We start from the raw sequence: 22,035 nt of genomic DNA, 5'->3' as shown, positions 1-22,035 counted from the left end.
CTAGGAGTGAATGAGACATCAACCTCCCAGGGTCTACAGCGATCAGGACAGAAGATGTGGACTTACCAGAAGGCAGGATGGCAGACATGCAGGACAGCCACAAGTATCTGGGTATCTCACCAGCCAATGAGAGCCATGATGAGGATGCAAAGGGGGGTCAGGGAGAGCCAAATACCTCCAAGAAGATAATACGGGTGCTGAGAGGCCCGCTCAGTGGTAGGAATAAGATCCAAGCCATCAATATGTACGCCCTACCAGCCATCACATACCCGGCTAGAATAATAAACTGACCACAGGAGGAAAACAGATGTCACTGATAATGTCAAAACACAGAAACTCGTCACAGTGCAGCCCCTTGCACCCTGAGACCTCCTGCAACAGATTCTACCTTTACGAAGCTTCACATCGTCTCTTTTTGTTGACACTGTCAGATCAGCCTTGATTCAGTTCAATTCAGGTCTTTGAGGTCAGTATCCATCTTTTCATATCACACACTGTACTGAACTGCATTAGACTGTCCAAATGATCCTAGTGAACAGTTTCCAGTGGAGCAGTGTGCCGGAGCTATTATTTTAATAATCGGTGTCATTTTGCAACACACACTTCTAACATATGGAGGTGTGATTATCTCTCTGTGAGCTTCATTCAGTTACACTGTGGATGATGATAAGTCCAGTCAGTCCAAACAGAAAGAAAGTCTGTTAATCTACATGTTTTAAACACTGACATTTACCCAATAGAGAGAGTGGAGAGATTAAAAATGTTTTGTAATGTGTAACTGATGAACTGTGCACTCATGAACTCTATTTTGTCATTTTCATTCTTATCTAACCAAATGTGGGTTGAGATATGAACTGACTCTGCCTCTGCCTGCTGAATTCACTGTCATCTTCACTACAGCTGCTCTGCACACAACCTCACAGCTATGTTGAAACCCTGTGGATTTTATGTTATTGTTCAGCTGTCTTTGGCAGCAGGAATGAATGCCGGTAAGATCATTGCACTTTTTAAGGAGTTCTAAAACAAATATATTATTTATCTTGTTATGATGATGAACTGAATTTTACTTTTACTTTTGAAAACCAGTGGACTGAACATCAGACATTGGGATTTATCTGTGTGGGGGGTGTTTTTGTTTTTACAGACTGGAGTGTTCAGTGGAATCCATTCAGCTCTGATGTCGGAAACAGGTGAGACACCATATCATGCAACACACTGTGGTTTAACTGTCCCAGACTCATGTGATGGGAGGCAGGTTCTCATGCAGATAACCTGGTTCTTTGAACACACTTTGATGTGGGAATGTCCCCTTGGTCCAGACTGAAATACAGTAGCATTACAGACAGCAAACTCTTATTTTGAAAGAAGTGGATAATGGAGAAGGAATAAGCGTCTCCTTTTTAGGCTGTACATATTATATACAGTTCATTCTACTTTCTATTCTATATACTGTATGCAAATTGAGCTAAGTCAGTTAAGAAATAAGAACAGGAGTCATTGTTTATTCAGTGTATAAACTCTCTCACCAACACTATCAACTCTAAATGACTATCACTGAGAAATGAACACCATCAAATTGCCCTTATCAAAGAGTATATTACAGATTTTTCTAATTCACTCCAGTGAAACACTGCTACACTCAGTCAGTGTGAGTATTTCATCCACTGGTTCATTATTCACCCATCTCTTCTTTTCCAGGGCATATCTTCAGATCATTCCACATTCTGGCCCTGGGCCAGATGGAAAGTGGCCAAATGATCCTCACAGAGTCACCAAGTCTGAAGAAATGAGTGCAGTCAATACTACTGTGGATTCTACTGAACCTCTGATTTTCTCAATGTTAAAGACACAGTGTCAGAGAATCACTGATAGCTGGAACCCTGCTTTTTCTGCCCTGTGTTCTGTAAATCAGACAGGACCTGCTTCTGTCCAAGGTAGTAGTCTCAATAAGGAGGTTTTGACTCATTTGGATGGTTTTAGATTCATCCACAATGACACACCTGAGACAGAAATTATGTCTAACCAACAGCATCTGACCTTTAGAGGACATGACACCAAATGCCACCATGAGACTATAATCATTATGGAGGAGGACCCTGCAGTGATTGAGTCAGCCACTTACCTGTATGAAAGGAATCCCAGTGTGTCAACTCTTCTGAAATACAAGAGGGGGTCACTGCATGTTCTCAGACGAAGCAATTTCTTTTCTACTGGAAATCATAATGTCATACTGGTTGGCCATGGCAGCAGAGGTACCGATGGAACAGTCCAGCTGGCTGGTCACGGCTCAGAGGAACTTGCTAGACTTGTGTCAACCTTAAAAACAGAAAGCCTCTTTGGTGATCTTGGCACCATCAGGCTCATCAGTTGCAACCTTGGAAATCACTTAAACTTTATGCTGCAGCTGCTGAAAGCTCTCCAGTCTCTCAGTGTGGAAACAAAACTGCACCTGTACAACTCCTACCTGTCTGTTAGCTCTGATGGGGACGTAATGACCAGAACTGATGGAGTCTGGAGGTCCCATGACCACAGCAGAAGAGTCATCGCTGAACTGGACCAAAGAGGTAATCTGCTCACCAAAGTGGAACTTGGCTGTGCAGGGCCAGTGCTCCCTGATTATAAAGGAAGTGTTTTGTATCTTCAGACATTGGAGTGGCCAAGCCACCCACAAATGTTTGTTCCAATGGAGCTGCGCAAGAAGTACCCCTCTATAGACTGCCTGGAAGGGCTTACTTGGAGCTTGTTCTTTGAAGAGAATGAAAGAAGGCGTGCTCCAGATTATGTCACAGACCACAATCAAAGACACGTGAAAGCCATTTGGCTTAAAGAAGCAGGACCAGAAGAAGACACCATTGTCTTCAAGCATATCGTTAACATTCAGGATCTACTTGTGGAGATACGATACAATGCCAGAGAGGAAGTTGCATCAGACCTTTACTATGTTCTCAACGAATGCATTTACAAGGTAAATGGGAAAAATCTTAGCGTGAGCCTGGTGGGCAAGTTCATGAGCACTGAAAATCCCGCTGAGATCGAACGTTTCCGTCAGAATTTCAATGAGCAACAGGGCGAGGCCTCCCTGCAGGAGCTGAGACAGGGTCTCAAAGCCACCAAATTCAATGACTTCTGTCGAGAGACTTTCCAGTTCCAACAGTGCAATTTCAATTGTGAGAGATGGGGCCATTACTTCATGGCAGCAGTGTTTGCAGCATCCGTGCGTAACTTCAGAACCTTCTCGCTTTTTCTCATGAGTGTCATAGGCTGTGAAGTAGGCCGCTCACGGGGGATGGACAGCCCCCTGTGCACAGCGTTTGTTGGAGATGACCACCCCATGGTTATAGAGCAACAGTGGCCCGAACGTCTGCGCCGAGGGTTCTATGGCTGCACCGTTGACAACTATGAAATGGCTCCACAGAACAGACAGATTTGGTTAGATCAAGTTGTTGCGAAGGAAAATTCCCTGTACATCAAATCGAAGCTGATGATGAATGCTGTCAACCACGACGAGAAAACAGAGCTGGACATTTTTGGGAGGGTCAAAGTCATGAATAAGTACGTATTCTCATCTTATCTGGAATTCTTTCGAGGTACACCTGAAGGAAGGAAACTCAAGAGAGGCTGTACTCCTACTTTCAATGAGAAGTTCTATCCATAACGTTGGTGTAATGTGTTTAATGTAGTTTTGTTTGTTGCTAGTTGCCCCTTGTCTTGTTCTGTACAGAACAGTCTGACATAGACGTGTCCTGCCTGATGCTCACAGAACCCTGCAATAAAATGCTGCATAATTTACTTTCACTGCTTCAGCTGCTGGCACAGATACACATATTAACTTGTATTAATAGCTAGAAGAATGGAAATGATGGATAAAGTACTAAATGAAAGCAATAAAATATACTGATTTTTTTCTTATTAAAGCAATAAATGATTAAACAATAACAAATGTAGTACTGGTGATTTCTTTATGTGTTTATTACATCATTTTCTTATGGTGTCACAAAGGTCAGAATACAGAGAATTACAAAACATAAATACATAGAAAACGCAGAATCACAGAGCACCAAGCACTACTGGTAGAAAAATATAAAGGGATATGTACTTCTGTCTCGAGTTTCTCCAGATCAAACAGATTAAACACACCAACATTTAGAAAGAATCCAAAATACAATTTTGTATTTTGTTATTATTGCATATGAGGTCAAATTGAACACTCAAACAGATACTGTGAACGGTGACTCGCAGTGAGAATTTGTGGAGTCAGCTCTGCACAAAGGAAGAAATAAATTCCGGTGAAATGTTTCACAGCTTCTGAAATTGAAATTCCAGTTTTTCCTTTGTATATCTAATGACCTGGCCTCAACTTTGTTTGATGGCATGCTCACATTCCGATCTGTCAACAAAGTACTTATGAGTTAACACTTCTGATGTGTGAAGTTGATTACACTTGTATGTATATAAGCTATATACTTTGCAGTTAAGCGGTTAACTAGTGAGATGACCATTGCAAGGCAAGTGAGAAAAAAAAAATGGACACCATAAGACCCTGTGCTTGTTCCCTTTTCTAATCTGGTGAATGATGTTGTAACTTCTCCATTTCAAGATCATGCTTCCATTTGCTGGTTTCCACAATTTTTACAACTGTCAGCGCTCGTCACATTTTGAGAACTTTGAGCTGATAGAAAACTGACTGATGAAGCTGTGATTACTACAGTAGTGAGCCATTCAACCTGCTGCTATTAGTGATGGAAACTCTTGAATCACTATTAAATTTGGAAAACAAGTATAAGACTAAATTTGAGGAAATCATGGAAAGTGATGACGTTTATGGGAACAGCTTGCTGGGTGGTGCAGACTAGGCTTTGCACCTTTGTATTCTGTCCGACACCTGATTAGGAGAGTGATGTAAATTTTGTAGCATTGCTTAGTTAAATGCTGAGCTGAGAGTCTGCTCTTCACATGAGGATGCAGTTGCACGAGGAGCCCTTCTGGCTGCTGAGGATGTTGTGCTGCGAGACGGCTAGTGACTGGATTAAGCTCCAGAAATGCTTAAAAGAGATGCCCTCGCCATCTTTTACGCCCATCTTCTGCAGGATGTCACCCAGTCCTCGCTCTGTGTCGAACCCCTGTGGGAACACAACACGACAATATGAGGAAACTGACTGTGTGTTGGAGGCAATAATGGCTTGTAGGTTAAGGAAGCAGAAAAAGAAGTGCTAGTCCCTCCCTCTTTATCACCAATGTGGGGCCCTTGATCATGGCTGTTAATTGTACAGGGTGGCTTTCAGGTGTGAATGTGTGCAACTGTGTGAATGTAGTCGGGCTGAAAGTGAATATCTGTCCTTGTGATGGATATTTACAGTGATCTGTCTGGATGATCAGTTTAAGAGCTATAGGAATACATGGAGCAGCAGAGCTATGACTCTCTGTCAGCCTTGACACAGTGCTGAAGGGAAACCTGGGGTTGGTTTTTTTGTCTTCTATTATTGAAGAGTAATAGGCTGCTCTGTCATTGCAGAGGGCCTTCCTGTATGTTTTAAGACAATCTTGCCAGGCTAAGCGGCATTCTTCCAATTTGGTGGAACGCCAAATCCTTTTAAGCTTTTGCGTGGTTTGCTTTAAAGTGTGGGTTTGGGAGTTAAAAACCTCAGAGCAAACTCCTTTTGTTATGTTGTCTTCTGTTTTTTTTTTTTTTCTGGAGTTACAGGCCAAAATGCCCTTACCTTATCAAGGTAAGGGCATTTTGGCCTGTAACTCCCACACTGTACATCGCAGCCTATATCAAGCTAAATGGCATGATATTTAGGCTAACATCAAGAAATCCTCCCTACCAAAGGCCAGACTGATGGACAGTACAGAGGCTCTGATCATGGTAGAAAAGAACAGGCCCTAAGAACCAGATCCATAGAGTCAAGGGTCTACCACAGCAGACAGGACCCAAAGTTCAGGCTGTGTAAAGACACCCCTAAGAAAGTACAGCACATAGTAGCAGGGTGTATGATGCGAGTATGGATTAGAAGCCCCTAAGTCTTGAAGGGACACACCACCAAAAGTGGCTGAGAACAACAGAGCTAAAATACTGTGGGACCACAGTGGTCCCCAGTGGCAACAGGAGCATTAGGAGTCGTGACCCCTTTAATATATACAGTATATACAGCATTTATATATATATATATATATATATATATATATATCAAAACATCCATAGAAAGACATTTATACATACCAGGTTTATTAAAGTCACCTTTTAAGTCTGTGGTGTTGACATGTTTTCAGTGCTACATTCAATAGTGAACTGAGTCAACTGAGCCTTGTTCTTAAATGTGTGTCCAAGTCTTTGTAGTGTGCGTTTGCTGGTGTGTGTGTGTGTGTGTGTGAGGTCTGCGTGACTCTGCCACTGAACATGTTTCTGACCGTCTTTGAATGAGGTGAGTAAGGTGAGGAGTGCGGCCACACCCAAGTGCTTCAGTTAGCAGCAGGCCCAGCTAAGGGTGAGACACATGGAGACTGACAGCAGTTTTTTACCTTGGTTAGGGTAGGCAGCTGGGAGGACAAAAGATTTTTGAATTCATCGGTTTTCAGCGTTGGACCATTGTCAGCTGAAGCTGAGTGGAATTGGGTGACCAACGTGACAATGGCCTTCTCCAGGTCTGATGACTAGGGAGAAGAAAGGGGAGGAAAAATGAAAGAGGAAGAAAGAGAATAGGAAACAGATGGTTATACCCACATCTAATGCCACTTTTATCATAAAGGACACTGTCCTCTAACAGGCTTTGCTGTTGGCTATTCACTTCAAAGTTCTGCCTCAGCAGAGGCAACAAATACAGCTACAAATGAACAAAATGGAAATGTAAAAATATAATTTATCATTGCCTTCAAAAACAATCCATAACATGAACATTTTCTCATCTGCTGCCTCTGTGGATCCAATCAGGTTAAGAAGCTATCAGCTGAACCTGCAGTTCCCTTCAGCTTTACAAAGCTTTATAGTGAGTTTCAGTTCCTTGCTTATCTATTTGGACCACAATTTCAATTTTCACTCTCATAGCATCGTTTTTGGCCACAGCAGCAGCTGTTTTCAAAGAAAAAGCTATAAAAAAAACAGTGAGTCCACGACCTGCTCAGCAGCAAACAGCAGATTGACACAGTCACAGAGCAGCTGGTGAACACAGTGCAACATTTAACAGCTAAAGAGCCAGGTAGAGACCAAAAACAGAGCCAAAAGAGAGGGAATACTGGACTTAGAGTCATCAGGTAGACTCATGCACCACTCCAGATGACTGACAAATTTGCTCTGTCTCTTCTGGATTTTTAAATACTCAACTGTTATCTAGCAACTCATAGCAAGGACTTTATAAGGTGATGCCATGTTTACAGGTTATTGCGTTGCCCCCAAGTGGCCAACAATCAAAGAATAGTCCTTTAAACAGTTGCAATGATTTGTCAAGTTTTTACCTATTGTATTAAATGATGGCAACAGTGAAAAATTCTAAAATTGTAGTTTCATAAAAATGAATTTTAAAGTTCATTCTTGACCTTGGAAGCAGTAGTAGATGACAAAAACAATCTCATCGCAACATCTATTTAGGAAGGCCGTGTGACACGAAAGTTTCAATGGTATCACACAAAGGTTCCGTATCGTGAAGATAAGTTACTACATGATTCCTGTCAACTTGCTTGAAAAACCTAAATCTAAACTTGTAAACACCAGTTTTTTACAGGCTATAAAAGACAGATTTAGCTAACTGCATAAACTCAGGTAATCCAAGTGATAAAGGGTAGATAACCTTTGTTCTCCAGACCTGGACAAGTAAAGAATATTGCTCGCATTCATTACCTTATGCAAATAGAGCTTTCCTGCTGTTTGTTTAACAGCTCTGCAACTGAATGAGCTTCAGTCTGTTTGGTAGTTGCTGTCATTCTGTAAAAACCAAGGAGTTCCAGTCTAACTTCATCTTCTTTAAAAAGGAGCAAAACATATGTAGGGTCTGTCTGTTTCCTTTTGGCATGCACTTATCAATGCAGGATACACCATCGTTCAGGTTGCTATGGCGAACTCCAACATTCTCTCTGTCTTTTAGCTCTGTGTTTGGTCTCCACCAGCTCCTGAGGGCTCTTTAGCTGCTAAAAGGTCCACTATATTCACTGGCTGCTCTCTGACTTTTTTGTGTCTGCTGCTGCCCAGGTAGTGGACAGTGGCCTTTTACCATTTTTTTCCCTCTGGTAACAACTGTCTGGCTGGAACCCAACATGATGAAGAAGAAAACAAAACTGTGTTGTAAATCCAAAACTATACGCCAAAAGCCTGAAAGACAGCGTAGAGCTGCAGAGCCGGTGAGAATTCTCACGATTAGTCACTTGATTTAGTGATGTTAATGTGTAATGGAGCAACATTAAAGATGGTTGCCACAGTTATTCAGTACATGTGGGCCAAAATCTTTGTCTAAACCACACCCTTTCTGATTGATGTATCACAAGCTGCTGCATGCCCTCCTCACCTCAACTCTCAAAGTCTCCCACAGGCAGCAGCAATATCCTGAGTGTCGACAGAACATATTTTTTCTACCGTGGAACATTTCAACCCTTTAATATACTAACTAAAATATTACAGAAAGTTTAATTTAGCCTAAATATATAAAAATGAGTTTCTGAAGTACGAATACCATCAAAAGACTTTGGAGGCTTTAGTTTAAAGTTATGTGTATATATGTATGTTACCTTTTTCAAAATAGTCACTTTTTAACGTTCCTTACAAATATTTAATTTCAGTAAAGATTTAAGCTTTAGAACAATTAAAGATGTGTTTTTGTTATAGTGTCCATTATCACACCCCAATCCCAACATTTCCCTTCAGCTCAGTGTTGGTCTGAAACTCTACTCAGTTTTGCTTTAGAGCATTCACAGTGAGGTGGGAGAACATTTGGACTTTTGGGGTTTAAATCATCAAATCTGCGAATGTATCTTCAGCAGTCAGCGAGTTCCACAACATTCTCCCTGACCGCAGGTTGCAGTGGAGCATTGTTCTTTCTGCAGGAATTCCTGCTCTCAGCTGTTTTTTATCATTTCTTTTCAGCTTCAGGATGTAGCGGGAAAGGAACGTGTTTTTCTTTTTTTTTTGGGGGGGGGGGGGGGCAGAAACCGGATAAAGTTGGGACCAGAGATGGCACAAACCTTCCCTCCCACCCCCCGTACTTTGATTCTGAATATGATTATTACATTATTGACTTGAACGCAGCACATGCAGCACTATGAGAAAGGTCCTAAAACAAAGAGAAGTCATGCAGCATTGCACAACAGACACAGACAGGTGGATCACTGTCTGAGCTTCACCTGGGCCTTACATTCAAAACTAGACACGCCCCGAGTCACGTTCTTTGCTCATACATTAAAACTACACAACTCTCTGCTCCCCAAATGGGCTTTGGTTGGTTATTACTGTAATATTCTCAGATTAGTGAAGGGTTTAGGTAGTTCTAATAGTGCAGAGTGGGTAGTAAAGGTTTGACAGGACCGGCTGTTACAGTGAGCTGGTTCTCAGGGAGGGGCCGCTGGCAGCGCGTCCCTACTGCTTCTCCATGAAGGAAGTTCAAATAGCAAATAATAACTATAGGCTGCTGAACTCCGGCGGACTGACCCGTCACACGGCGGCTGGGACACACACAGTGGCTTCCCCTGTCTGTTATGTCCAACAGACAGCTGTAAAATCTCGACCTCTCCGGGGTCAAAGTTCCTCCTCAGCGACATTTTTTTTTTTTTTTTTTTTTTACCTCTTTTGCCTGGCGTGAGATGGCGCGCGCACAGCGGGAAACTATTCCTGACCGAGTCGTTACGCTCTCGCGCAGTTTAGAAAAGTCGGTCCATATGGGAGAGAAGCATTCCCCAGACAGGAAAACCGAGCTTTTCTCCCCCGACAAAACTCATTGTAAATTTAAAAAAGAAAAAAAAAAGTCGTCAATTGGCAAACTTTGTCGAATTTACTTCGGGTTTTAGTTTTCAGTGACTAAAGAAGAGTTAGTTGTGTCATTTCTTACCTGAGACATGTCGACGGGTGGAGTGTGGATGTGTTGCTTTTCTTCCTGCGTGTCTCTGCTGCCTGCTGCTGCTGTTGTGTGTCAGTGGAGCAGCGCTTCTGTCACCAGCTGGCAACATTCCTGGATCCTCCCACAACAGGAGACACACACACGCACGCACGCACGCACTCACGCGCACACTCACGCACTTACACTGCGTATCAAAACACTTCACATCAGACAGAAAGTAAACACATCTACACTGTTGTTGTCCAACAACATACCATGGACATGTGTCCATGGTATAGTAATAGTATTTAACCAAGACTGAGCCGTATCTCAGTCTACATGTAAACATGTACATGTCATTTCAAACACACTGGGACTTTTCCAGGAAATCATAGCAACTTGTTATGAGGTATATGTATAAGACAGTGGGATGTTTTTGGATCTTCCAAACTGAGGCGCAGCTCACATTCAGCAGACAGCTCATTCCACATCTGGAAACCTTTAGTAAAAAAAAAAAGTTGGACACTGTTGTTTTATGCAATAACTGCCTGCAAGTGTAGGCTGGTATTCTGCTTTTTTTTTTTTTCTTCCAGACTGTCGCTGTGTTAACCTCTTCCCTGCCAACTGTTAATCTGACACCAGATACTTTACTTTTTTTTTTTTTTTTTGGGATGCCGCAGCTTTCTATGCAAACCTGTCCAGGCTTTCATGTGAGGCTATCAGACTGTGGGAAGTTATGTTCTTGGAAAGGAGGTTAAATAATGAAAAAAAAAAAAAAAAAAGAGAGAGGGAGAGAGCAGGAGAGGGAAAAGAAGGAAACAGGCACAACCACATTCTTTCTATCCTGGTTTATGACTTCAGTCAGTCCGTCAGTGGGGGCGGGTGCAGAAGTTTGTGGAAAGTTAGTTTCGTTTCAGTCTAAACTAAAAAGGAGAACTTTCTTGAGGTTGGGTTGGATACTGTAGAGAGCAAGCTGATGTCCTCGGGGTGAAGGGTGTGTCACAATCTTATGATTTCAGTGATTTCTTTTGGGCAGAGACCCCACCCCCCCACGACCCCTCCTCCTTCTCCTCCAGAAACTTGAACATCTGAGTGGGAGGGTGTTGAATGCCACACCCTATCAAAGAAGCCACAGCGAATTGTTTCAGTATGAGGCCATCATCCTTTCCCACTGTTTCATCCTCAGTTTTACTGCAGGGAGCTTCTTCCCAGATGCTTTGCATTAATACACACACACAAACACATTCAAGGCACATTCAACATTCAGTGAACATTCCTATGATATTACACAGAGCTCTGTATAAGGCACAACAAGAGACTGTGAATAGGAGAAAAAGTCATTTCACAAATTCTGGGAACCTCAGAATTTGTGAAATTCTGAGATGCTTTGGGAGCATCAAACATCTCCTTTAGCATTTGGAAGGTTTTTTTTTATGTGTGTGTGTGTGTATAATAGATATATAGATATATATGAGAACAGTACTTTGACCAGCTGGACTGTTCCAGTGTGGGTTGGTCACTAAATGTCATCACCTCGTAATATGTAATAATAATTTATCATTTCGTGCCTCCAGAAGTATTTTCACATGGCCTAAAAATGTGATTTGTATTTGTGTTTCTGTTAATCCAAGGCACTCATCGGCACTTCTTCTCTTTCAAATCTATGCAGTCGGGAGTCATCTGGAAGAAGACGCATTTTGAATACTACTGTCGGAACCTAATTTCCTCTGGACACTTGCTCACGTCTTTATTTTTATGTATTATTTCAATGGCTCGACTTTCTCTACATGTATTCCTGTTTCATTTCATTGTGTCAACATTCTAATCCTGTTTCGTTTTGGTTTTACCTTCAACGATGTGAGTAATTGATGGGTAAATGTACCCCGTGTAGAAACTGGAAACATCCTTTCTTCCTTTCAGGCTGTGATTCTGCTGTGGACAGGAAACCTTACATGAGTCACGGGCCTTCAGCATTTAGTTTGTCACTGTTACTTATCTTTCATGTGTTTACTCTTTTCGGCTGCAGCCTGCGTGTTAAATTCGGAGCAATATCTGACATCAGCTCTCATCACAGACAGCAGGAGTAAGGTTGAGCCCACTTTTGGATCTTCCCGGATGGTTCGCTCTCCTGGGACACAGCGGGTTGCCAAGCAACGACAAGCGGGGTTGCTCGCCTAACGCCCTCACACCAGTGGATGGTGCAGATTTTAAGGATGATTAGGATCAGGTCCTGTGCTACACTCACTGTCTTGACACTAATGTAATTGGCCAGACAGCGAAACCTCCAATATACTATCAAAGCAAGATTACTGAAATACTAAAAATTCAAAAAAACCTGAGGCTGGTTTCACAAAAAGAACTGTGTCTTCCTTGTTGGCTGCCAGTCTTGTGGTCTCTGAACCTGGGCTCTTGGTCAGATTGTGTTTGAGAGGTGGCCCGTGATCAGCTGACATGGGTGGGGGGGGGGGGGGCTCTTTTCTGGGCTCGGCTCATGGGGGTTTGAGGTCTTTGGAATGGAGGGTGAGGAGGAGGTTGGATTTAAGCTGCTCCAGAAATATGAATGCTCTCTTTTGAATGTTAATCATCATTGTGTATCTGCCAAGGAGATACCTGAATTAGATAGACGTCAGCATCATCAGCATAAAACAGACCTCACCTCTGTATCTCAGAGGGAGAGGCCAGGAGCAGCATGCTGATCTAACTGAACTGTGGGGCTCCTTCTCTGGGGGAAGAATTCAGTTTTAACAGCTAATAACTAATTTTAACAGCACACCTATTTTCCAAAAACCAAATTCCAAGTTTAATCAGATCACATATTTTACCTCCCATTGTAGACGTCTGTAATAGAGTCCATCATGCCAAATGGAGTCAAAATGTCTATCCTTATCTTTCTCTCTCAGATCCTTTAGAAAGCAGTCTCCAATCAGCTGTGTGACTTTCTACAGAGCAATCATTTATTTGAGGATCAAAGCACAGAGACAGCACTGCTCAAAGTTATCCAACCTACTGCTCCTGTTATTAGATTTATCTTCATTTATTTATCTTCAATTATTCATGTGTTGTTGTTTGAGTCTTTCCTGATTGATTCATTCTGGTGTTTCTGCATTTTTCTAGCTGTCAACAAAAATCCCACAAAAAGACCCAAACCAGAAAAAACCACCTCACAAATATAGAGTTTAATTTTCATTTCTTTTTTTTTTTTTAAATTTCCTAAAACAGATGCTTGCTGTAGTTTCTATCAAACGTTACTCAGACTGATGTGTTTTTTTAATCGCTTCTGGAGACGATGGAGATCACTGCCTCAGAGGAATAAGATTTATCACAACACTTATTAGTAGGAAACAATTCACGGTTTGGTTTGGATCTGCACATAAAAATACCCGCTGTGACTAAGCACTGTATGGATGTCACTTCCCCCAAAAGGTTTGTGACCATGGCGACAACAACATATCTGACTTCAGCATGTTGGACGCAAACTGTTGTGTTGGTTCAGAACATCCTGTCAGTTTATGAACTCGGTGCTCAGCTGAAGGTGAAATCCCTCCAGGTGTTCTTTAAGCTTCTCCCTCACATCTTCTCTCCTCTCCACTGATGCACTGTTGGTAACAGAAGGCCGGTCGCCACGTTCGTCATCACAGGCTGTTTCGTCTCCGGTCAGGCCTCCGCTCTTCTCTCTCACGTGTCCCGAGTCGCTCTTAAAATCCAGTTCTGACACCAATGTGGTTTGTGCCTCGTCGACGTCCCCCTCCGTCTTGAGAAAGCTTTGTAATCCGTCTTCGGCAGGGACGGGCACCAGGATGACCTGTCCCTCGGCACTGTCCTGTATCCAAAACAGCTGTTGCTGCAGGTCCAGTTGGTGCTCCTGACCCGCGGCTTCAGACTCCCTGTCACACGTGTCGGACAGTAGCAGCTTCTGCTGGGGCCCCAAAAACTGGAGGCTCTGCTCATGAGTATCAGGCAGACACACTCCAGCAGGGATCGCATGCTGAAGATGTGGAGTTTGGAGCAGGACTTGGGAATGTGCAACACCTGAGTCACTGGTTTCTACTTTTTTCTCAAGTGGTCTTTCTAGCCTGACTGACTGTGTGTCCTTGGTCGTTTCAACACTCCTCTGAGTCTTCTCAGAGTCCTCGTGCTCCGTGGGCCCGACATCCTTCTCAGTCTCTGAAAGTCTGTCTTTTACCTGACCACCTACCTGAACCTGCCCTCTCCCACAGTAAAAACAGTACCCCTTCTCCTCCTCAGACCAGCTGTTAGTGTCTGGAAGAAAAGGAACCCCTAACTCCATGTGATCCACACCTCTGTCCTCAAATAACCCAGTCTCCTCAGATTTAGCATCGGTCTCACTCTCCTCCTGGTTAGAGGCTCCTTTACTTCCTTTCTTCTCCTGCCCTGGTGTCCAGCTCCCCTTGTTTTTGAAACCATCTTGTGATACCAGCAGAGTGTGCTTCAGCCGTTTATCCCGGAGCCTCAGAACGGTGCTCCGCAGGCGGTTCTCCCTCCGCCTGGCTGCGTGCAGCTGTCGTAAGGCCTTCTCCAGGCAGTCAATAGCCTGGTCGTAACGTCTCCTCCACAGCAGGGGGCAGAGCTGAGCGTAGCTGTGCTCTTTTGACAGGTAGAAGCCCGGAGGAGGGGGCAGACGCCTCATGTAACGTGATGGGGAGATGGGACGAGACTCCGGTGGCGGCGAAGAAGCACGTTCTTGCTGTGAGAGCGGCTCCACCTCTGACGGCTCTTGAGAAAACGCAGGTATGTTTTCGTGAGTCTCCTCCGATGCTGCCGCCGACCTCTGAACTGAGGCTTCATCTGAAGTCTGATCCTGGTCTCTGCCCTGCTCCTGGCTGCCTGAGCAGGGACTCTTCCTACAGAAAAAATATAAAATACAGTGAGAAAGTGAGAAAAACATTCTCTTACAGCAGTAAATATGAACGAAAACTCAATATATGTGTCAGCAGAATATATGCATGGCAACATTTGAACAGCAGAGCAAAAATGAGAGACAGCACACAACTGAGGTTTCTGAACTGCTGACTAAAGGTCGGTTGGGTGCTACCTTCCACACTCTGTATCAGTTCTGTTTACCTGGCAGGGATGTCGCCTCGTTTCTGAGGAGCTCCTGCTCTTTTGCATTTGCTTCTTGAAGAGGAATCAAATACTGTAGGAAATGCATCTTCTTTTAGTCTTCTGATCCCACTGCGAGTGAAAAGGCCAAAGATCTTTTTTTAGACTGCTGTCTGAAACACTGTGGTCGGTAAGATTGAATGTTAAACGTGTGTGTTATATGTTACATGTCAAATGTAATCTGTTAATGTCCTGACTGAGTTTACGAACCTGCATCCGGTCAGCTCAAAGCTCTCTGGGGTGAAGTGTTTGGAACAAAAGTAGACAAAGTCAGTCTGAGGATCCCAGGAGTCTGCACGGTGGGAGTTGGTGATCCAGAGATTCCTCCGAGTGGCTCCTTTTGGTAATCTGACCAGCACAAGAAATAATTAATTAATAAACAAACAAACATGTTGTCATCACACTTGTCACTTCAGTACTTGAGTTCAAGTTAAATAGGGAGACATTTAAGAACAATGTAAAAACTACAAAGAACATCCCAGTCAGGAATTAAATACAACATTCATAGTGTTTATGTGATGTAACTGTGTGCAAATGTGTGAACACGCTCCTCTGGGAATGAAATACTCATTCCAAATGATAAGATCAAGTCAGCAATTCCATTTCAAAAGCTGAACCTTTAAAATAATCTTCATGAATTCTCTCAGTCTCTGGTTTGTCTCCCGTTTTGCTGTGATGACAGCTCTCGAGCTGCGTGGACTCCACAGGTCCGTGCTGAACCTGATGACCCATGTTATCCCACCATGATCTGACCGTGATCCACAGAGCTCCTCTTGGTGTCACAGAACGCTCGGCTTTCTCAGTCTTCAAGTACCCTCATAAGTGTTCAGTGGGGCTGAGGTCAGGTGACGGAGGAGGAAAGTCCATGACAGTCTGGACACCTTGGTCTTCTTTGGTCTTCAGGTAGTTCTTACTAATCCTTCTCCATAAAGTCTCAGACCAGAGGGTGTAGCACTGTCAAGTCCTCGTCCTCTGAGATCACTATAACACAATCTTCTTTTAGCAATGTTGCCAAAGCATCGACATAAAGGTGATCCAAGCCCTGTCTCCTTCTCCTGGAAGCATTTTTCATTTAGTTCACTGAAATGTGGAATCACAGGGTCCGTGTCAGTGACTGCATATTCTACTACACTAGATCAAAGAGCTGAGGAGTATGTGAGTCTCCCTGAAGAGTTCCCTCTGACCCTACCATTAACTATGTGCAGGCTTAAGGTTGCACAGAGGGCTGTACCTAGGAAGGTCTGAGGGTCTGCTCTTCTGGATGAGTGGAGGGGAAGCTGGGATGGGCAGAGCTGCCTGTTGGCAGCTGGCTGTGTGGATGTATCAGGAGGGGTGGTGTTGTGCAGGGTGTAGAGCAAAGAGAGTGGGACTGATACAGGGCAGAGGTTTGGATCACGGGCAAGCAGGACACTGATTCTCTTACTCCAGGTTTGCTTCAAACCCCTGGACCAGGATATTTCCTTTGGTGTAATACATGATGGTGAGCAGAGGGTCATCATCTTTACAGATCTGTAATCTGCCTCCTGAAACGATGACCGAGTTGGATGCATCTGCATAATTGTGGCACAGAGTTTCCTCCCATTTAGCAGGGTACTCTTTCTCCCTGCTCTCTGCTCTGAGAGCTGTGCTGTGCTTAGTGGATCCTGCTGATCTGTTTCCATGGCGACCATTTGGTTCAAGTGGAACTAGGCTAACTGTTAGCTTTTCAAGCTTCCAAAAACACTGGCAAAAAAACCTGAAGTATGTACATTTTTACCAGAAACATTTATGTTAGCAACAAGGATCCATTTAATTTTTTTTCTTTGAGTCTTCTGTTAGTTTCTTTGGTGCAGTTTCTCTTTTGAAGCGTTAATAGCAGTTGACAGTTAGCTTGCTAGCTTGACAGTTATCTGGTGGTTTTGGTTTTCTCAGTCATGCAGGTCATGGTGTTTCTAAATGCTATACAAAGGGAACTGGACTTGCTTGAGGTTGCAGAATTTTCACCTCTCATTTGAAAGGCCTCTTCAGATCTAACTGACTGATGGGGGAATCCAGGTATTTACCTTCTTGTGGGGTTATCAAGCCTCTGGGACCATAAAGGTTTGCAGTGATGGACTTTTTTCTAAATTAGCATTAACTGAAAAAACAGTGAAAGGAATGGAACTTTTATTACAAAGCTTGTCGGTTCACGTGCCTGCCTTCATGCATTATACAAATAAGAAACTGGCAGTAACAGAGGTTTAACTGGTTCTGTATCAGACAGCCATGCAAATTTAGAGCTATAACATACAACCTGCTTTACTACCATGATTGCTACTCCCCCCCCCCCCCCCCCCCCCACAGGCTCACACAACGGGACAGCCCGTTCAACGCTACTTTCAGTTTAAATTTGGCTTGTATTCAAGACCTTTGCATTATGTATCTTCAAATTACAAAAGAGTACAAAACAGAGCTCAGAATCAAGTTTTGAGCAGCAGACTGTCCTAACAGTGCACAGTGTAATCTAATGATGTAGTTATCCATCTTAAATCCAGGCCAGGCTCTGCCAGCGGCAAACCAATCTTGTTATACTGTTCAGTTTTTGTTGAAGTCGTTTCAGATCCCAGAGAACAGAACTCCAGAACTGTCCCATAACTAAAACAGCACACATTGTTCCCAATTTAAGCTGCAGAAAATGGAAAAAGGACTTGCTCTGTACTGACTTACAACCCGGATGTTACACCAATAATAACACAGCATCGAAGATGTTGTTGCTAATTCATTATTGATTTACACACTGCTGTCAAGTGCTGTATTTTTTTAGTGGTTGTTGGCACTGAAAATAGTCAGTACAATATAGATAGAACAACAGAAACCAACCTGTTTTTAAAACCTAGATGTTCCTTGGCCCTGATTGTTCTACAGAATGTGCAAAATGCTCACTTGTGAAAGGTGACGCCAGCATTACGAGTCTCACGGTTGTCCCGCGTTTTGCAGCCACCTGCTGAGCAATGTCTTGGCATCTGAAAGTGACATAGTGAAGAAAAAAAAAAAGAGCTGAGTTCTGCATTTTGACGAGTATCAGTATATTTTGTAGTTACTTCCAGCATTTTAGGAGCACTAATTCATAACAATGCTCAACCAACCACATGTTTCAAAGTTCACAGGACTCTCCTTGCTCCTCCTCCAGAACCTCCTGGAGTGTATTTGCACTGACCCTCAACTCCAACATCATTGTTGGCCTCACTAATGCTCTGGTGTCTGAATGGACACAAATCCCTGCAGCATGTTTAACTTAATACTTATGGTTTCAGAACAGGGTGATTATCACAAATGGATTTCACTATGTCTCAGATCCTCTGCTACAGTCACATGGAGCTGCTAGGTTTAGTTATTAATTGATTAGCTGATCAAAAGAAAAATGATCAAGCAATTTTGATAAATCAATTAGTTTTTTTTTTTTTCCCAATCAAAACTGAAGAAACATTTTCAGGTATTTTCAGGTTTTGGCAGCTTCAGATTGGGTGTGAATGTGAGGATTTGCTGCTTTTCTTCGTGCTGTATGATAGCTGATGAAGTAACTTTGGAATGTGGACCAAAAAAAGCAACGTGAAGGTATGACTTTGGGCTCTGGGAAACGGGTTCTGTCATTTTATGGACCAAATCAAGTAGCTGAGCAAATAACTGGGGCGCGCGCTCGTGCACGCGCACGCACACACTCATGTGATTGTTTTGCTTCTGAGTCGCCACTTGATGCCACTGTTGGCTTATTCGTGCAGCTACTGCTCTTGGTTTCTGTAGTGAAGACAAGCGTGATATTTTACTGCGTCCTTAAATCTCGAATTTCGAGTTAAGGTGGTTGAAAACTTTGGAAAAAAAAGAAACACAGTGGACCTAAATACTAAAACGCCCCTGCAGCAGTTTTCCCGCTGCCCGCAGCCTCAGTCGTTATGTCTGGATTTGCAGATGACGCGCACTGTCATCAAACACTCTGCGCCTGTGACGTCGTTTTCCTGCTGCTAGCTAAACTTTACTACGTCAGTTCGGTGACAAACAAGCTAACCCGTTACAAACATTACAGAGTACATGATGATTTATCAGTACTAAAAACATTACCCCTCCACTGCAGATTTCGACCTCACGAAAATGGCTGATCCTCTCTCACCCACATTCTTCCGCCTTTCTTCTTCTTCTTCCTCCGCATTTCTTCTTCTTCTTCTGATGGCGAGTTTCAACGGGTGCAGCGTCAGCGCCCCCTACTGCAGTGTGAGTGGATTTTCAGTTCCTTGTTATCAGTGCTGTGTATTGTAGATAGCACACACATCAGAACTAGAGAAATTTGCTAAGTTCTGTAGTCTATGGCAGTGACTTGGCTTGGGCATGGCCACTGAGCTCCACAGGAACCCCAAAGACACAGTCACGTTGGGATAAAGGTGAAATTCATCATTTATCATTGTTCTCATTTTCATTTTACAAACATTTTTGAGGTCTTTAGGATTTGTACAACCTCATGAAACTTTGCAACCATGTTTGAACTAGAAAGTATTTCCATTTGGTATCAGGATTGTGCTAGGTATGTTGACTCTGTAGCACTCACTAATTACTTTTAGCTAGCTAGCTTGCACAAAAACTCTAAAGGCACCATGCATGAGAAGAAACATAACGTAACATAATACCTGATATGGGGCTTGGGCAAGGGTGTTGCAAAATGGCTCGAGGGCGCCCCCTAGAAAACTTCTAGCCCATGTGGTACATATGTATGAAAAACTGGTAGGCATGTGCATCATATCTAGAGTTACAAAAAAGAGTCTTGGAGCCAAACCGTAAACTCAACAGGAAGCCATCCATTCTGAACTGATGTGCAATTTTTAACTCCTCCGAGGGAATTAACCAGAGTAACCTCAGATTTGGTCAGTGTAATCTACAGACCTTTGGAATGCAAAATTGTGAAACTTGTTAGGTTTTGATGAATGGTGCACCCCTACCAGCATGTTTCACCATGAAACAGGAAGTTGTTATAATTCAAATTTTCCTTGCCACTGTCTCCTTAAGTGCTTGCTCTGGGGTCAGGCTCTGGGTCTCTTTAAAGCGCTTTGAGACAATTCTGATTGTGGAAGGCGCTATATAAATAAAATTGAACTGAACTGAATTGAATTGAAAATTGAAATAAACATTATCTGATCTGCTCCAGACTTCACGTTTGATAAGAGTCCCGGCCTGAAGAAATCTATAAGCTGCCACCTAGTGGCAACAGGAAGTAAGCCTTGTGTGACAATCATTATTTTATTCACACAAAAGTTTCACAATATTTTCTTCACCTAATAAAAAACGACACAATGCCTTGTTCTCTAGGACCACATACTGAACACAGGAAGTGATACAAAATCTACAATATGTCATATCAGTTGTCACACACTCCCCCAGGAAATAGCATCTTAGTCACTGTTCAGTGTCCAGTGGTTGTGAAAGTGCTTAGTCAAGTCAAAAAGCATAACTCCTGTTGTTTTTTTTTTTTTACACAGTGAGCAATTTGCTTCACAGATCTGTTCAATTATGTGTCCCTGGTGTCAAAAATGTGGACAACAGAGCGAGTTTAAGGGCTGTTTCTATGGAGCAGTTGAATGGTACTCTTACCACTTTGAGGCTTGCAGTTCAAATTCTGTGAGTCACCGTGCTTTGTGACAAATTTTCCTTTTAGAACAGTTTATAAGAGTTTCTCCCACCAACTGCGTTGAATCGCTTAGGTTCCCAAAAAATGAGTGGAGTTTGTAATGATGAACATTTTTGGGGCTTAGAAGAACAGACAGTACATTGTTTGCTTTCCAGTTATTTCATCCTATGATATCCTTTAACACTCATTCAATAGTCCATTCATCTTTTACTTACAAATCCCATGTCTCGTCCCTGTTGTGAACAGCAGATTTGCCACATTTTTTCAACATACTATGTTTCAAAATTAATACATTTTTTCATGATCACAAACAATAAAAAATAATTGAAAACATATAAATAGATCATGTTGCTTGTCCATCAAATACCAATCAGCTATTACAGCTCCAGCAAGTGTTCTGAATTTGAAAGGCTAGCAGGCCATTTTGGCTGTATCTGTAACTGCACCAATTTTGTGTATCCATGAAGTGATGGATATGAATTAATCTAGGTAAGAAAAGGTAACTTTAGGAACTGAATCAGACTGATATCTTCAAAGCAAAAATAAATAAATAAATAAGGATAGTTTAAACTCGACTCTGAAATGTACTGCACATGCGCACATTGTAGGTTATTCTGAGCGGTTGCTCTGTTTGTCAAGACACCGGACACAGGCAGCTGAATCTGCTGAAGCATTACAGGTAAAAAAGAGACTGCTGCTTCACTGGATGCTTTTTGTTTCTGGCTCCATTCTGAGTGAAACTCTAGAGACTGTTGTGTGGGAAAATCCCAGGAGATCAGCAGTTTCACAAATACTCAAACCAACAGTCAGGTCCACATTCGAAGTCACTGAGATTACGTTTTTTTTTTTGAAATTCTGATGTGTGATGTGAACATTAACTGAAGCTCCTGACTTGTCTCTCCTGCAGCCACATGATTGGCTGATTGGATAACTGCATGAAGAAGCAGGTGTACAGGTGTTCCTAATAAAGTGCTTGGTGAGTGTAGGCTGCTCACTGTTGTGGATCACAGCGCAGGTAAAAGTCACTCATAATCTTGTGTCTTGGTTGAGAAATGTAGAGTGAAACTGGAAAGCCGTGACTTCAGAGAGGTTTCTATGGGTGTGACTTCACTGCATGTACCGGAATCAAACTCACTGAACTGTTGACTGGCTCTGAGCTGGCAGAAACCCAGATTCCATGCATGTGTTTTCCTCTGATTGTCTAAAAGAGTGTGCGTTCTGCGTCGACTTCTCTTGTGTTGAAACATTTCCTCATAGACTGGTACAGTGTAA

General features: G+C 42.8%; 2 protein-coding genes and 1 long non-coding RNA gene across 3 annotated transcripts; 1 reads left to right on the top strand and 2 right to left on the bottom strand.

Moving 5' to 3' along the window:
- Positions 1-910: 910 nt before the first annotated feature.
- On the top strand, positions 911-1,812 carry LOC121192422. The gene is made up of 3 exons (XR_005895192.1): positions 911-989; positions 1,145-1,190; positions 1,699-1,812. It is a non-coding gene; the product is annotated as an uncharacterized LOC121192422 (long non-coding RNA).
- Positions 1,813-3,945: 2,133 nt separating this feature from the next.
- On the bottom strand, positions 3,946-10,148 carry s100v2 (S100 calcium binding protein V2). Its single transcript, XM_041053838.1, has 3 exons — positions 10,026-10,148; positions 6,520-6,651; positions 3,946-5,120 (listed from the first exon to the last, which is right to left on the bottom strand). The coding sequence occupies exons 1-3, from the start codon at positions 10,032-10,034 to the stop codon at positions 4,950-4,952; spliced, it is 312 nt and encodes a 103-aa protein (XP_040909772.1). The 5' UTR covers positions 10,035-10,148; the 3' UTR covers positions 3,946-4,949.
- Positions 10,149-12,951: 2,803 nt separating this feature from the next.
- thap7 (THAP domain containing 7) lies at positions 12,952-19,279 on the bottom strand. Its single transcript, XM_041053445.1, has 5 exons — positions 19,209-19,279; positions 18,036-18,115; positions 15,345-15,482; positions 15,096-15,206; positions 12,952-14,875 (listed from the first exon to the last, which is right to left on the bottom strand). Exons 2-5 carry the CDS (start codon positions 18,113-18,115, stop codon positions 13,516-13,518), a joined length of 1,689 nt encoding a protein of 562 aa, XP_040909379.1. The 5' UTR covers positions 19,209-19,279; the 3' UTR covers positions 12,952-13,515.
- Between the last annotated feature and the right edge of the window lie 2,756 nt (positions 19,280-22,035).

This window comes from Toxotes jaculatrix, chromosome 13 (genome assembly GCF_017976425.1).
Source record: "Toxotes jaculatrix isolate fToxJac2 chromosome 13, fToxJac2.pri, whole genome shotgun sequence".
NCBI classification, from domain to species: domain Eukaryota; kingdom Metazoa; phylum Chordata; class Actinopteri; family Toxotidae; genus Toxotes; species Toxotes jaculatrix.
The sequence above is the reverse complement of the archived record's forward strand: the minus strand, read 5'-3'. Positions and strand labels throughout refer to the sequence as shown.